Source organism: Populus alba, chromosome 11, assembly GCF_005239225.2.
Source record: "Populus alba chromosome 11, ASM523922v2, whole genome shotgun sequence".
Lineage (NCBI taxonomy): Eukaryota > Viridiplantae > Streptophyta > Magnoliopsida > Malpighiales > Salicaceae > Populus > Populus alba.
The window spans coordinates 9,423,719-9,439,189 of NC_133294.1; the positions used below are offsets into that span (position 1 = coordinate 9,423,719).

At 32.8% G+C, this 15,471-nt stretch overlaps 1 protein-coding gene across 4 annotated transcripts; it reads right to left on the bottom strand.

Moving 5' to 3' along the window:
* Window positions 1-6,945: 6,945 nt before the first annotated feature.
* LOC118058341 (transcription factor TCP2) lies at window positions 6,946-14,140 on the bottom strand. Of its 4 annotated transcripts, XM_073412696.1 has the most exons (4): window positions 13,836-14,136; window positions 13,127-13,203; window positions 10,783-12,834; window positions 6,946-7,199 (listed from the first exon to the last, which is right to left on the bottom strand). In XM_073412696.1, exon 3 carries the CDS (start codon window positions 12,262-12,264, stop codon window positions 10,828-10,830), a length of 1,437 nt encoding a protein of 478 aa, XP_073268797.1. In that variant the 5' UTR covers window positions 12,265-12,834; window positions 13,127-13,203; window positions 13,836-14,136; the 3' UTR covers window positions 6,946-7,199; window positions 10,783-10,827. The 4 variants fall into 4 exon arrangements, with proteins under 4 accessions (XP_073268797.1, XP_034926945.1, XP_034926944.1 ...); XM_035071054.2 differs by lacking the exon at window positions 13,127-13,203 and having other exon boundaries at window positions 6,946-7,157; window positions 13,836-14,140; XM_035071053.2 differs by lacking the exon at window positions 13,127-13,203.
* Between the last annotated feature and the right edge of the window lie 1,331 nt (window positions 14,141-15,471).

The following is a 15,471-nucleotide window of genomic DNA, read 5'->3' on the forward strand; positions in this document are numbered from 1 at the left end:
AATATTTTAAATAAAATAAAAGGTTAAATTAAACAGCTATAGATAAATAAAGATCAAGATAACTTGATTTTGATTTTATATTTTAGAGAGTTATTTATGTTTTTTTTTTTTTATAAGGAAATTAAATAGTTTAGATTCTATCCAAATAAAAAATAATTTACTAGTATAATCCTTCCTTTTCTTATTAATCTATTTTTCTCTACCAAAAAAATGTAGTTTTTATTTTTAGTAATGTTACTTCATTTAATAAAAATGAAGATGATTATAATAAATATCCAATAAATTCTAAAGGATCCCAAATCAATGAAAGAAAGACATATTTTTTAATTAAAACCTCGTTAGTAAAATAATTGTGATTCTTTTCCCTGGTAAAATTTGTTTTATCAGAATGTTATTTTTTTGAAGCAAAAAAAGTTTATGAGAATTATAAAAGTAAAATTTAATAAAAAAAAATTAATGATTTTACTATTACATTGTGGATGTATTAAAAAAATATTTAAGAATAATACACTAGAAATATTTTTATATTTTTATATAGAAAAGAAGAAAATAAAAAATTATTAAAGAATAAACAAAAATCATGAAGGGATGTAAAAGAAGCGCTCAATGATTTTTTTTTAATATTAATCTTATCTTAAAAATAATATTTTTAAGATATATTTAAAGTTATTTATTTCCATGATATTTCTATATTGTGCAATTTGATAATTTTATAAAAAACACTATGATGTCACAAAAACTAAATAGAAAACTTAACAACATTTTAATAAAATAATTATTTTTAAGTTATTTATTTCAATGAAGTTTAATTTAATATCCCTTTTCTTTGGTTGTCATTAACATAATATATGTGTCTATTATCTTTATTAACAATAAAAAATAATGAAAGGATTTTTTTTTGGAAGAAAATATATCAAACTAGTGGTAGTATTATAACAAAAGCTAAATGGTATGGGAAAATCACTATAGATCAAGAGACTTTTTATAGTGAATTGTAATAGTAGTTTCATTTTCAAATTCCTCATGTTTTTGTGAAATCCTTGCTTTCTTTTTTCTTCCCCATCGAAAAGGTTGTGCTCACGCTTTTCTTGATAGCCAAATCTGGTCATACCTCGTTTCGCATGGTTTGCCAAACTGAAGGTGCTTGGGTCTAGACCCAAATATGGACTAATAACCATGCCAGACCCGCGGGCTTGGGTTCGCTAACCATATCAGACCAAGTGTCATGCTCAAAAAATTTAATTTTTTTTTCAAAAGCATGTTTGGACTGCAAGAACAAATACTACCTTATTCAAGCAGGATTTTTTATTTATATTCGAAGAGGAAAGAATGGAAAACAATATTGAATTCTAAGTGATTTCTTTCAAGTCTTCAAAAATAAACTTCTTCTTCTTTTTTTTTGTATGTATTGTGAATGAAAATATTAATTTTATATTTTCATCCAAATGTTGGATAGTTTTTTAAATGATTCAAGCTTTTTAAATTTGAGATGTTATTGCATGATTTAATTGTCAAAGTTTGTTATAAGGAGAGTTTATTCAACATTATAACTATTAGTATATACAAATTTTTTGAACTCTTGAATTGATATATTATGTTGTAGGAAAATAAAATATTGTATATGTAAAAGATTTATTGTCCTTTTGACTTTGTAATTTGTGCAAGTTTGTAGATGATTTCTTCACTAAAATTAAAGATGAATAAAAAAACAATTGATTGAATTTTAAGGATGCATATGACAACAATGTTAGACCCAATGTACATAGATTTGGAAACCATGGCAGATCCAAACGCCTTGGGTCTAGCAATCATGCCATGCCAAAGCGTCTTGGGTCTGGCAACCATGCACAAAAAAATGCCTTATGTTTAGCAACCATTACCAAGCCTACACGTACTTGGATCTGACATTTATAAAAAAAAGCGCATGGATCTAACATGGTTGTCAACCTAGATGTTTGGTGGAAAAAAAAATTAAAAAATATAAAAGGATAACAACGTAAAAACAAACATAAATCTACATTTTGAAATTTTAAGGATTAATTAACTGGTTTTATAGAACTAGAGAATAATTAAATAAGTTATAATTAATGCTCTCAAACTCACTTTTAATGTTTAAGCATAATTATCAGACTTAGTCCGCATGACGGGTCAACTTGGGAACTCGGTGTGACCTAGCAGAACCCAATAGAGACCTTTTTTTTTTACAAATATGTTATTTTTCCTAGCGAGAGATCCACTTTTTTCATTCTTTTTTGTTGATTACTAACTCATATCAAAGTTTACTATATAAATACTAAAAGAATGTTTTATTTTTTTCAATATGAGATTTGAAGCTTATATATTAACTAGGGGTGTTCAAAATAACCGATTAACCGAGAAAACCGACAAAACCGAAGAAAAATTAACCGAAAAAACCGAACCGAAAGTAAAAACCGATTAAACTGATTTAAAAAACCATAAATGTTAACAGGTCCGGTTCGGTTTCGGTTTTGACCCAGAAACCGAGCCAAACCGAACCGGACCCATTAAACCATTAAAAAAAAAAAATACTATAAATAGTTAAGTTAACCTAATTGGCCTCTCTCTCTAACCCTAACATATTCTCATCTCAGTTCTTTTACAATCATAAAGCCGTCTTCATCTTCCTTCCCATTTTCAACAAAAACTCAATCTTCTTCAATAATTAATTTACAATCTTCCTTTTCCAGAAACCTTCTTCATTGAAGCAACGACAGTAAGGTAAATAATTAAATTCCATCTTCTTTGATTCTTTGTTTCATGGGTTTGAATTTTGAAAGTATTTTCTAAATTTCCAAGTCTATTCCATTCTTTACAGATCAAAACTCGGCCATTAAAGCAAACGTGCACTAGCTTTTGATCATTTGCCAGAGGTAAAATGAGCTACTGGTGATCAGTTTATTCTTGTTTTGAGGAGAAACACGGGATCTTGTTGTTAGCTTAAGATGGGGTGTCGAGTAATAGCGAGAGCTAGCTTGCCTTGTTCATTTTGTTGTGCAAGACTTGCTCCTACTTCTGTATTCTTGTTTCTCAAGTGCTTTTGTCATATTATTGGAAGACACTATAATTATTCTCTAGTCTTCCTGATTTTGTGGTGTTGATATGTTACTGTATTACTAATTTGTAATGAAATGATTCACTTTATGAGTTCATTACTACCAGTAATCACATCTTAATTAATTTGTATTTTATAATATCATTTATTTACATATATTTAATCTAACATTTTAATTTTTGTTTTTGTAGAATTTGGTGAAAGTTTAAAAATCTCAACTGATTATTTGTAAGTTATATTGATGATGTTGGTGCACTCTTGGAATATATTTGTTTTGGGTAATTAATTTACTTTGCCTTATTAATTCCTTTTAAAATTTTGCATTCCTAATTTTTTTAATTGTCAAAACTATGATATGTTGCTAATTTGCTAGTGTTTTTTTTATAGCATTATCCTTGCTGGATCTTTTGGCTTTTTGCTGTTGCTGGAAGTTTTGGATGCTGCTGTAGTGCTGGTTTCGGATATTTTCTTCAACTTATGCCGAATGTTTATGATAATTATTATTACCAGTTGTTATGCTAATGTATCTATTTGCTAATGTAAATTTTTTTTTAGTGTGAACACCTCTTTTTAATTTGAGGTGTCCAAAATTGTGATTATGCATCTTGCATATTGCATTGAAATTGAATTTTCATAGCATATTCTTTTGTATATTAAAAACAGTAAGATAAAAACATATCAGATTTATTGTTACTATAAGCATTAAGCATTCAAAAAAAATTCAATATTTTAATTTCATTAGAAAGCTTATAACAAAATTAATCAAATATATAACATTTTAAAGAAGTTTTGATTAAAAAGCCTATAAATTTAGCCCAACAAGAAAATTAACAGCCCAGTTTAATTTTAAGCCCATTAAAAAATAGTAAAAAAAGCCCATTAATTTAATGATTAGATTTCCCCGGTTTTTTAGCTGCAAAACCGGATTTCAACCGAACCGAACCAGTTCGGTTTGAACTGGAATTTCGGTTCGGTTCGGTTTGAAAATTTAAAAAATATGAGGTACTCGGTTCGGTTGGTTTTTATGGTTGAAACCGAACCGAACCGAACCGTGAACACCCCTAATATTAACACACACACACAGAGGAAAAAAATATGTTCTCAATATGGAATAAAAAACCTTTTTGGTTTAAATACTTTAACTTAATAGGATAAGATAATATCTTTTTTATGTGGGGATATAAAAAACCTTTTGAAATAATATTTTAGCTTATAAACCACATGAATTGTTTCTTTAATTTTTTCATATGAAATATTTAAAACCTTAATTTTTTAAAATTTGTTTTCCTAAGGTGACCCACGCTAGGACCAAAAAAATATCAGGCCTGTGCTTGGGCATGGAAACCATGTCAAGTCCAAGCATCTAGGGTTTGGTAACCATGTTCGATCCACGCTACTTGAGTCTGACAATCATTCCAGACCCAAGAGCCTTCAATCTGGCAACCATATTTGGTGCCAGACCTAAGCGCGAGTTGTTATGGTTGTAGACTCAGGCACTTGGATCTTGTGTGGTTGCCAGACCCAAGTTGTTTGGGTCTGGCAACCCTGTGCAAGTGGACTTTGGACCAAGACACAATCCACTATAGACTTGTATAATGGATTTTCCAAGCTTTTAAGGCTTGGGATGAGGCTAATGTTATCTTTTCACAAAAAGAGTTAAATTATAATTTTGCCTATTTGCTGAAAAAATTGAAGTCCTGGTTGTAGGAATATTTCATTATTTTTTATAGGCTCATTGATCATTAAATATTTCAACGGGGGTATGGTAGTCTTTTCATGATTATTTGCATAATAATAATAATACTATTCTAACTCCAAAGTTAACAAAATTAAGACATGTTGCTTAGAAGTTTTTTGATCTTTCACAAATTGTTAAATAGTTAAAATATATCTTTAGCAATAGAAGAAAAAAAAAAAGCTTTTGCATATGGGGGTATTTTTTGTTCTTTAACATTGTTTTTAGTGTAATTTTCTATAGCCATGAGAGATATTTTGGTATTTTGATATTGTTTTATTATTTTTAAATTCCAAATTATGCTAATGACATCCTTTATTTTATCATCAGGCGATCATTTCTTGAAAAAATAATCATATCTATCCTAAGTAATTTGATGTGCTTGATGTTGCTGTTTTTTTGCTTTACCTATTTCTTTTAGCTCTTTTTCATCGAGTCTTAAATATCTTTGAAGGTTTTCTTACAAAAAATGGTTTTCAATATTGAACAATCAATCGATTGGAAAATATAATATTTTGCCTTGAACTCTTTTAATCGTGGCCTTTTTTTTTTTGCTGTACATTTGTTATTATTGTTCTAAATGGCGGTTCATATATTTATTAAAAACTAATGTACTAGTACTTCTTAGACTTGGAAATTCTCCATTAACATGCATAATTACAATCAAAGCATGGAATGACCGGTAGAATAAAGTTATCGAAAGCCAAGTTTTAATTTATTGTGTTGACATTGCTGCTGTCGTTGTAAAGACTTTTTTGTGATTTTAAAAGTTGCTACCATAACAATTTTGAGGCTCTTTTCTATCATGAAATAATGCCAATGTTACTGGCGTTTTTCATTTCTTTTATTTCTGAGGTGCTGAGACTGTTGGTACGTTTGCTTATCTACCAGTTGTTACGTAGAAACTACTGTTTTTTGAATTTTATTGTTTTGAAGCTTGTTTTAGTGCTTGTATGTTATGCTACCGTGTCATTTAGTTTTTTATTGCCATTGTGTTTGCTTATATTCGGTTGTTGTTTCTCTTCATTTAGAGGTTGGTCTGCTGTTCTTCCTGATGTTGTGTTTGATAACTGATGCAAAGGGTACCGCCACGGCGGCTGCGAATTGGTGTTGTTCATGAAGCTGCTGCTGGAAAGTGCTTGCTAGTTCGTCTGTTACAAATTGTTGCTGCCGGAGAAACATATGACTAATGCTTGTTGCTGCCGCATGGGGTGGTTTGTTCTGTTGTTGTCTGTATAAAAGAGATTGTCGTCGTCGTCGTCATTGAAGTTATGTTATAGTTGTTGTCAATAAAGCTACCACTGCTCTTCTTGTTGCTGCTAGAAAGATCTCTAATCTCTGTTGGATCATTTGCTACAAGCTACTGCTATTGAAGAGACATGGATGTTGCTGTCATCGGTATATGTTTAATCTTTGCATGGGGGAGACCTAAACAAAGAGTATCCTTTCTGGCTTCCTCAACTCTTTAATCAACCGATACCAATTGCTAAAAACACTAAACACATAAATACTTAATCTTCCAAGCTTTTGATTGATTGATTGATATTCCACATACACTTGAATTACACTTTACAGATTATAATCTCTAACTATCATAATCTAATAATAATTTTAATTAATTAGTTCAATAAAGAATATAAAAAAACACATATTTTTTATAAGAATTCCTCCTTAGACTAGGATTTCATCTAACATCTAAGAGTAACCTATCAAGGATCAAAAAACCCTCTAGTTAGACTCAAAAGACACTATTTTAATTGTTTTAATTGATTTCCCTACTTAAATTTGAATTTCTTTTGATTGGGTCAGTTTAAACCTATTTATAAACCATTGATGTGTTATTTTTATCATCTCATTATTGAACTACAAACTTTTATGGTTATAACTTGAAGACTCCTAACTCTTAAGGTTATAACTGTACGCGGAGTCACCATCAAGCAATGTAATCAGCAAACAACTCGACGAGTTAAAAGGTGCCTATGTTGAGCAGATCCCCAAACTACGAAACTTGAAGAGTGAATCAGCTTGGAGAGGCAGATTCTATTTAAGACAAGGCTCATTCGCTCAACTGATGGTATTGACTATTTCAGATAAAAAAATAAAACTTAGACAGATAAGGAAAAAAGAAAAACATCAATTTCAATCGTTTGTTATATTTCTTCAAAACACACAAAGCTTTGCACGCATAGATTTCGCGCATACATATATATATGGATGCAATCTGAAAGACTTAAAAATGGATAAAGCGGAAATACCAAAAATTTCAGAAGCATGATAATAAGGTACCATCCAATGCAAGGAAGGAACGTATTTGTCCATGGTTTGCTGCAATTTCCCATCTTCATTTTCCTGTACCAAATTAACCTCTGATATCAACGTGCATGCCATTTCCTAAAAATGGGAAAAAACGGAAAACAATTGCAAAAGCCATCAGTGAAGTTTAATCTCTTCATAAACACAAAATAATCTGCATTAAGAATTCTGACAGATAGTGTTGGACATAATTAAGATTATACATTCACACACCACTCTTATGGGGAAAATTCAAGCAAAGTCTTGACGCCAATTAATAATTCATTCATACTTAAGCAGATGGTCACAACAAGAATACAAGCTACATGGATGTCATTTAAAGCTGGAAAGAATACAGTGCAAACCAAATATCACTAAATCAAAACTTGCAGGATGATATCATTTGAAAGATGCAGTTCGCATTAAATTGCTTTAATTTTGTTTGCCAGTTTTCTTCTATCATTCAGATTCTAACAGGAGCTCATTTTAAAGCAACCAGACAACCAAATTATGAGAGAAACTAACTTAAAATTGCTTGATGCTTGCTAAAACACCTAAGACCCCAAATGTGTTGAAACGTAAGCCCCTAAACTCTTTATTTCACCGAGAACATATTTAGTTTGTTCACTGAATGTTGGATATCGATGCTAGTTGCAGAAAGCTACGTACAGGTCTTTATGAATTACTGATTCAAAACTCAGCAGAAAGAATCTCATCCTTACTGCCCATGTGGTCCAATGAAGGTAGCATTGCAATAAGCAGCTTCTACTTACCTCAAGTATGAACAAAACATCTTCCCGATGGTCTTTTGTTATAGTTTTGACAAAACCTTAAGCTATTTGACAACGTCTTTGGCACATAATTGATGATAAGTGATTCAAGAACTTCTTAAACTGCCCTAAGTTAGATCTTTAGAGATGACAAATATACAGTTTCAACTACAAAATTTTGTTTAGACAAAACCGTTTAGCAGATCATCATCAATAGCTCTTAACAACGATTTGGAGTCATTCTTCTAATTAAAAGCAGTCGGAAGTGAATAAAACCTAATAAAAACGAAGGTAAACTCAAGAGATACATCGGAGGAATCAGACAAGAAAAACAAACGGTAGCATATATGAAAGAGAACACCAGTTCACCATGATCATATCTTTTAAGTCTTAAAACCTCCAAACGATACTCATTCAGGGTAAAAGAGACAACAAAATGCACCTACACGACAAAAAAGTTAGGGAGGAGAATGAACTCTAACCCACTTCAACACCCTCCCATCTCTCTGAAACAATCCATATTTTGGCAAACCGAGTACCCCTCATCATGCTTAACTACCATTTCAACATTGGTTCAGTCTCTCAGTTTGCACTCAAATATAATCATTTATTCCTAAACTTCATGAATATGTTTTTGGATTCTTGCCTTTTGAAATATCCTTTTCTCGCTCTCAACTTCTGTAACTTTCTTACATGCCTATTTCTGACTAATTGTCTACGTGTCTCCAAGATATGAAAATTGCTTGATGCCACATGCATGTTAGGGATGATTGGTTCTATTAACTTGTGACTCCATGACCTCTCACACCTATTTGAAGTCTTGCTCCCTGTGATGTTTATTCGCACTAATGCTATTAATATCACTCTATTCTGTAAAATTTTGTTTATGTGGTTGACTTGTTTTCAAAGTGATCGTGAAACTTTCAAATCTGTGCCGAAGGTACATTAGTAATTGCACACAATACAAAAGTAAGAGACCAGTGACAGTATAACAACAAAAGCATACCGGAAGGCGATGTTTTAACTATTAAAACCATTTCTAAGAGTTCAAAGAAAGGTTGATTGTGGGAGATTATATTTCTAATGTTCCTTAAATGTCTAATTTTTTAGAGGCCTTCTGCCATGACATTAAGATTTGAGAACAAATTAAAGAAATGCCGCCATTGGAGTGTAGTTCTTACTAGAAGCACATGTGAGATCCCTTTATTTGGGTTATGAGTTAGTAATCTTGTTTTCTCTTGTTTATATTTCTCCTCCTAATAACTTGAAAAAAAGAATAAGAAAAAGGGTCAGAGCTAATTAACCAATGAAACTCTTTTTTTGTTTTTATTCTGAGAAAAGCTTATTACATAAACATGATTTTGCTTACTTTGTTAAATTATGTTCCAATCACTGTCGATTTGTATTTTCAGTTTCATCCCTCTTCTATTGTTAGTGGACATGAGAGAATCATTGCGGTAAAGATGTTTCGTGCAATGAAAAACACTACAATATGAAAGCCAATAGCCGCCAACAATTTTTTGTTCTACGAGAGTGCACATTCCAACATTAATATTTTCATTACGTGCAAGAAGACACGATGGAAAAATACAAGATTTTGCATGTACAATTGAGACAAAGGGGTTAATCCAAAGTAAACTGAAGTTTGAATTAAGTGAATGGAAAGCATGAACTTGTAAATTTAAAACGTGAAATCGAAATGGATTTTGCGAAATAAGATGTACACACACACACACAATGCAATATTTCAAGATTCAGAATCACCAATAGTATCTTACTAAGCCAACACTAATAATGCAGTTTACATACAAACAATCTCTTGCTCTTAGAAAGAAATCTCGAGTTAAAACCATGTAAATAGATTCGGATTTCAATCACAATAACATTTTGCTGATCTATTATCTTTATGTGGCTCTCGGTTTTGAATATCTATTAATCAGAGATCCCAATTTTTAACTAAAGTACTATAAAGAAAGTAGGTTTATTCTTTTTTTATGAATAGGCTCAGATCTTATTAATTAATATTAAAATAAAGTTTACTAGCCAATAAGCGAGTGGCTTGGATTGGAAAGAACGAAAGAAAGTTTAAAATTGGAACAAAAAAGGGACTGAAAAAAAGAAGAAGAGAGAAGGGACTGTGTACGCATGTTTATATCCAAAAGCTACAGTGAATAGTCAAAAGAAAACCCTTCCCGCTATTATATTTCTTTTCCCGCAATTTTTGTGGTGATTGAAAGGAGGTTGTGCCAGGCTACGTGCATGGTTTTTACCAGCTTGTCAGGCTTGCTCTGAACCAGCAACAACTGAAACCCTAAGTAAAATTGTCAGAGCCCCACATTGCGACGATCCATTGCGATGTGGTTAGGTTTTGAATTAGTCAAAAGGAAGATTGGGATTTTAAAGCTGTCAAGGTTTCACCCTCTAACCTAAAGAGAGAAATGAACTCTTGTTCCATTAGCTTGCCAAACACATGACTCTAATTCTAACTCCTGTCATGCCCTTGCATAATGTTAGGGAGAAGGGAACCAGAAAGAGAACAAACAAGGAGACAACAACCCTATGACCTATGCACAGCGGTCCATGCAGGAAACAAAGGAAAAAAAATAAAATATAAAGACATGGAAAGAACACCCATAAAAATTCAACCAAAGGTTAACTTAATTTATGGTTACCAAGAAAGAAACTCATATATTAAAGCTATTCTATCTTTAATGGAGTAAAAATATGCAGTCCGCATGTATCCAAGAACCAACAAGAGAGGGGGGGAAGACGATTACAGAGAAAGAGGCAAATTAAGAATCACAGAACCACTAGAATGGGGAGCAAATGTAACATATATAGATCTAACTTATCAAAGGATAAGTAAAATGACCGTAAGAGTATTAAGAAAGATTGGAGTGCTCTTATGTTACCTGAAAGAAGATGCCACAAGAAAAACAGACGCCCACAGGCATTAATCAGTTCTTCCCTTTGCCTTTCTGGTCAGAATGCCTGGTTCCATCGCCATAGCAGAGCTGCAACCCAGGTGGGAACTGGTGGTGGTTCTCCATAGCTTGCGGTGTTGCAGCACCGATAAAGAAAGGTACATTTGTGGTAGATCCGTCTATGGTAGAAGAAGTAGAAAACCTCTGGAGGTGAGGCAAAAGAGACGGTGATGATGAATTGGACTGAAGGGTCCCCCTATTGAAACCTGCAGCAAGGCCTGAAGATATTGTGAAATTTAGGTTATAATCCCCGCTGGATGCCGGCGGTTGTGTTGTGGCGGCCACTGGAATCAAATGATCTGAAACGAAAGGAAAATGTTGCAAATGCTCCTGGTGATTCTCCCCCGATACACAAAATGGTGGGATCGACATTGTCAATGCTTGTGGGATTGAGTTCCCTAACTGGATTTGCCCTGGAAACCCCGATGAATGATGAGTTGACCGCGACGAGGATGGCCCTAAAAGTCCTGAGCCGAAGCAGTCCATTGGGGTCGAAGGCCACTGCCTCGCCGCGGCTGCTTTTTGGAACAAATTATTTGCATCAGAACCAGTAGGACTAGCGGTACTGTTATTGTTGTTGTTGCTGCTGCTATTGTTTCTAACATTACCAACCCCACCAGTTAAAAGCTCAGTAAATGTGGAGTTTTGAGAAATGGGGTTTATGTTGTGGTGATGCGCCATGCGTGAATCATTCTCTTTCTCCTTCTCCTTGGCTGTTCTCTCCCTGGCTCTCTCACGAGCCTTGTCACGACTAACAGAACGCGAAAGTGATAGCCCTGAACCTTTGCTTGTCTCTGAAGTGCTACTGCAAGCAGATTTAGATAGCGAGAGATTCTGGTTCTGCCTAAAATTTGGGTCTTCAAGCTCAACATCAGCTGAATCAAATCCTTGTTCGGTGCTATCACTCGTTTTTTTCTCATCGCTTAATTGCTTTGGCGTGTCAGGAAAAGAATGATTGAGCGAAGGGAGCTCGTTAATTGCATCTTGAGCTGCTTTGATCAGCCATTCTACAGCTTTACTTGGCTGATCATAACCCAACCGATCTTGGAGGTCGTAGAATTGAATGGCAGTGCTCACCGATAAACGGACTCTCCGGTCTCTTAACCCTTTTGAAGTCCATACCTTGCTGTGCCGATCTTTTCCACCAGATGCTCTAGAAACCCTAATTATGCGCGACGAATGGTGCCACGCACGAAGACCATTGAAGGTCCCACCAGCAGCATCAATACCGCCACCACCACAACCAGCACCGTTGTTAGAATTAGTCCTCTTGAGCTCACCATCTTCTTCATCGTCAGGATATTGGTGGTCCGTACCATTGCCTTTTTGAGCTATTCTGCTGGTGTCATTTATGCCATTACCAACTCTAGAGAACTTACAAGGCTGTCTCCGAATTTGTTCTGCCTCCATAGCACTACTTTCATGCCTTAACAAAAACAAATCATTCAAAAAGAAAAAAGAAGAGAGAAAAAAAAGAGGAACCCTCTTTTATTTCCTAATTGCCTTTCTTATTTATTATTTTCTTTCTTCTATCCCACCCCTCTTTCTTCCTTATCTTTTGTGTTCTTATTGCGGCTAGAAAGAAAGAGAGAAACTTGAAAGTGGGTGGTTTATTAGAGAGCTAATTGAAGAGAGGAGCGCAGGTGGGGTTGGGTGTCCTATGCATTGATGACGATAACACAGAGAGCTGGGGGGGAAGAGAGAGAGAGAGAGAGAGAGAGAGAGAGAGAGAGAAGCACTTTTGCTGCGTGAGTGTGTGTGTGTTATGAAAAGGGTTCCTTTTTTGTAATTTTATTTATTTCTTAACAGTTCGATATATCACAGTCCAAGTCAGAGGAGACCCTCCCCTAGCCCTTCTCCTGTACGTTTAAAGCTTTCTTCTTCTTTTTTCTTTTCTTTTTTGCAGTGCTGCTTCTGCACACAGAGTGCTCTTTCTCTCTAAAAGCAAAACCTGAAATGGCAGCTACCCTCTCATCAGCCCTGCAACCCAAAACCCACAAATCACTATCATAATAATCAAAACAGCATGAGCTATACATATATATATATATATATATATATATATATATATATATATATATATGACTTGTTAACTATATATATATATATAGCACTAGCTACCACTAGTAAATAGCTAGGTTTAACTTATTAAACACAAACAGCTTATAGAGAAAAAAAAAAAATTAAAACTAGCTATTAGCTAGCTAAACATGATTAAAGGGGTGATGGGGTTGCTTGGAAATTAAGCTAAGAAGAAGCAGTAATTGCTTACAGGTAGCCCATCTCAGCAATGGTTTGTATTTAAAGCTTTCGCTGACCCTAAAAATGGCAGACACCACTGCGCACCACCTAATTAACAACATTAAATGACAAAGACAAAAAACAAAACATACATGAAACAAGTGTTTCAAAATTACCAACAAGGACTTGCACTGATGCTAGTTGTGTGTCTACAGGTGTCAACCTCTTAAGACTCAATAAACATGGAAACAAACAGGAACCATCTGGTTAAGGTTAAGAACCCTTTTTTCTCACCATTTGTATTTATTATTTAGTAGGTCACACAGATCTTTACTTCCTAACAGCCAAAACTCACAGATCTACTCTCTTCTTTGCCGCAAAACAACATTCTTGTCAAAGACATTAAGCTCGTTCGTTTTGCTAATTTAAACCGATAAAATGTCAACCTGCTACATCTCCCAGATCAGTCTCTCTCTTTGTTGATAGAAAGAGATGAGAACAACATCAAAATACTTTAAGCTAGCTTGCTTTATTATTAAGAACAAACATAATAAAAAAATCTTGTAAAACAAAACAGAAACTCAGTGGTATCGACGAATTGTTTAAAAAAATAACTTGTTGGAGCTTCAGTTTGCGAGAAATTGTAGCTTTCTTTCCTAGTTATGTAGTTTTCAACAGCTCTATTATTCAGCATAGCTCTAAAATACGTATATATAATGCATATATAGCTTAAGACTCACCATTTCTCATCAAAACCTATAAAGTAGAGCAACTCACAAGAACTTGAATTCAGATAACCATGGAATTTCTCCTTTTTAGTGTGCTTAGGGTTGAGAAAAGAACACAAGAGGAAATTTAGCAAGAGAGTGAAGAGTAAACTAACAAGTTGGGGGGTTTTGAAAGCACGAGGAGGAGGAGGAGTTTGTTGAGTGTTTCTTCATACCCATGACGAGCAAATCACCGGGCTTATCGGCAAAGGACAGACACTGCGCCGTTCCTTCACCCCTTTATTATTTTTATTGTCGTTGTTATTATACTAATAAATATCTCTCCTTTCTCTTCTTCTTCTACCCTCCTTTCACATCTTTTTTACTCTCCTTTGCCTTTCTCTCTTTCTATTATCTAAGGATCTACACACCAAAAAAATAAATAAATGAAGATACACTTTTATTTAGTTTTTCCACCGCCTCTTTCTCAAATAAGTATATAAAACTACGTACAATTAGCTAGCTATAAGCTTCAATTCCATGATGAAAAGTGATTTTTAAAAGAAATTTATTTATTTATTTATTTATTATTAAAAAAATTAATCCATGAAAACATTTTTTAGTAAATTTTTTTAACTTAGTTTATAGAAAAATATTTTTTTTATTTATTTTGGATAGAAAAACACTTTCTAAAATTTATGAAAAAATAAAAAAAAATTATATTATTTGCTAATTATATCAAATTTAATCCTTAATATTTTGATTACTATATATTGTTTTGATTTTTTTTCTCAATTTTATCTCTTATAACTTAATTTAATTTGATTTTTATACTAACTTTGATCTTCATTTTTTTTTCTTATTCCTTTTTAATTGAGATTTTTTATATATTAGATTTCATTCTTTTGATTGCTATTTATTTTATTTGAAATAATTTATGAAATTAATTTTTTATTCAATTTCATTATCTTCTCATTCTTTTGATTGCTATTTATTTTATTTGAAATAATTTATAAAGTTTATTTTTTATTTTAATTCTATCATCATTCAATTTTTTTATCTGTTAAATTTGATCTCTATTTTTTTAATAAACTTGGAGAAAAATTAAAACATTAACAAATTATTTTACTACTCATTTTCTAAACATGAATAAATACTAGAAAGTATTTTCCAACTCATTTCTTATGACATTACCATACATTGAAAAATAATTTACTTTTCATGAAAAACCGCTTAAAAAAAAACTATTTTCCAATAAACAAATAGGGCCAGATTCATACTAATGCTACGTTGTGAAGCAAGTTATTTTATTTTCAAATATAAAAAAATGTTCAAGTGAAGCTAGCATTTAAGAAAAAAGAAAATTCAAGACTCAAGTCATTAACTCAACTAGGTTTAATAAACTCAATTAATTTAATAATAATGTCGCATGTGGGCGCACGGTATAGCGGGATCTCGAGATTAAGGAATTACTACCTAGTTGTTTGGTTCAAGGTCACTAAAAGACCCAAATGTACTTGTCTTATCATAAATTCTAGGGTAAGGAATTGGTTATGGCTAGAGAATGTATCAACACCCATAACACATCTTACTTAAGATAAGCTGCATTGTATGGTTTAGATATGGTTTAAAGGTTTTGATGGGTTCCTAATCGATAGTCTATCTATGA

Bases quoted from the DNA above. Each gene is read 5' to 3' on its own strand.
- LOC118058341 (XM_035071054.2), bottom strand. From the start codon at position 12,264: ATGGAGGCAGAACAAATTCGGAGACAGCCTTGTAAGTTCTCTAGAGTT.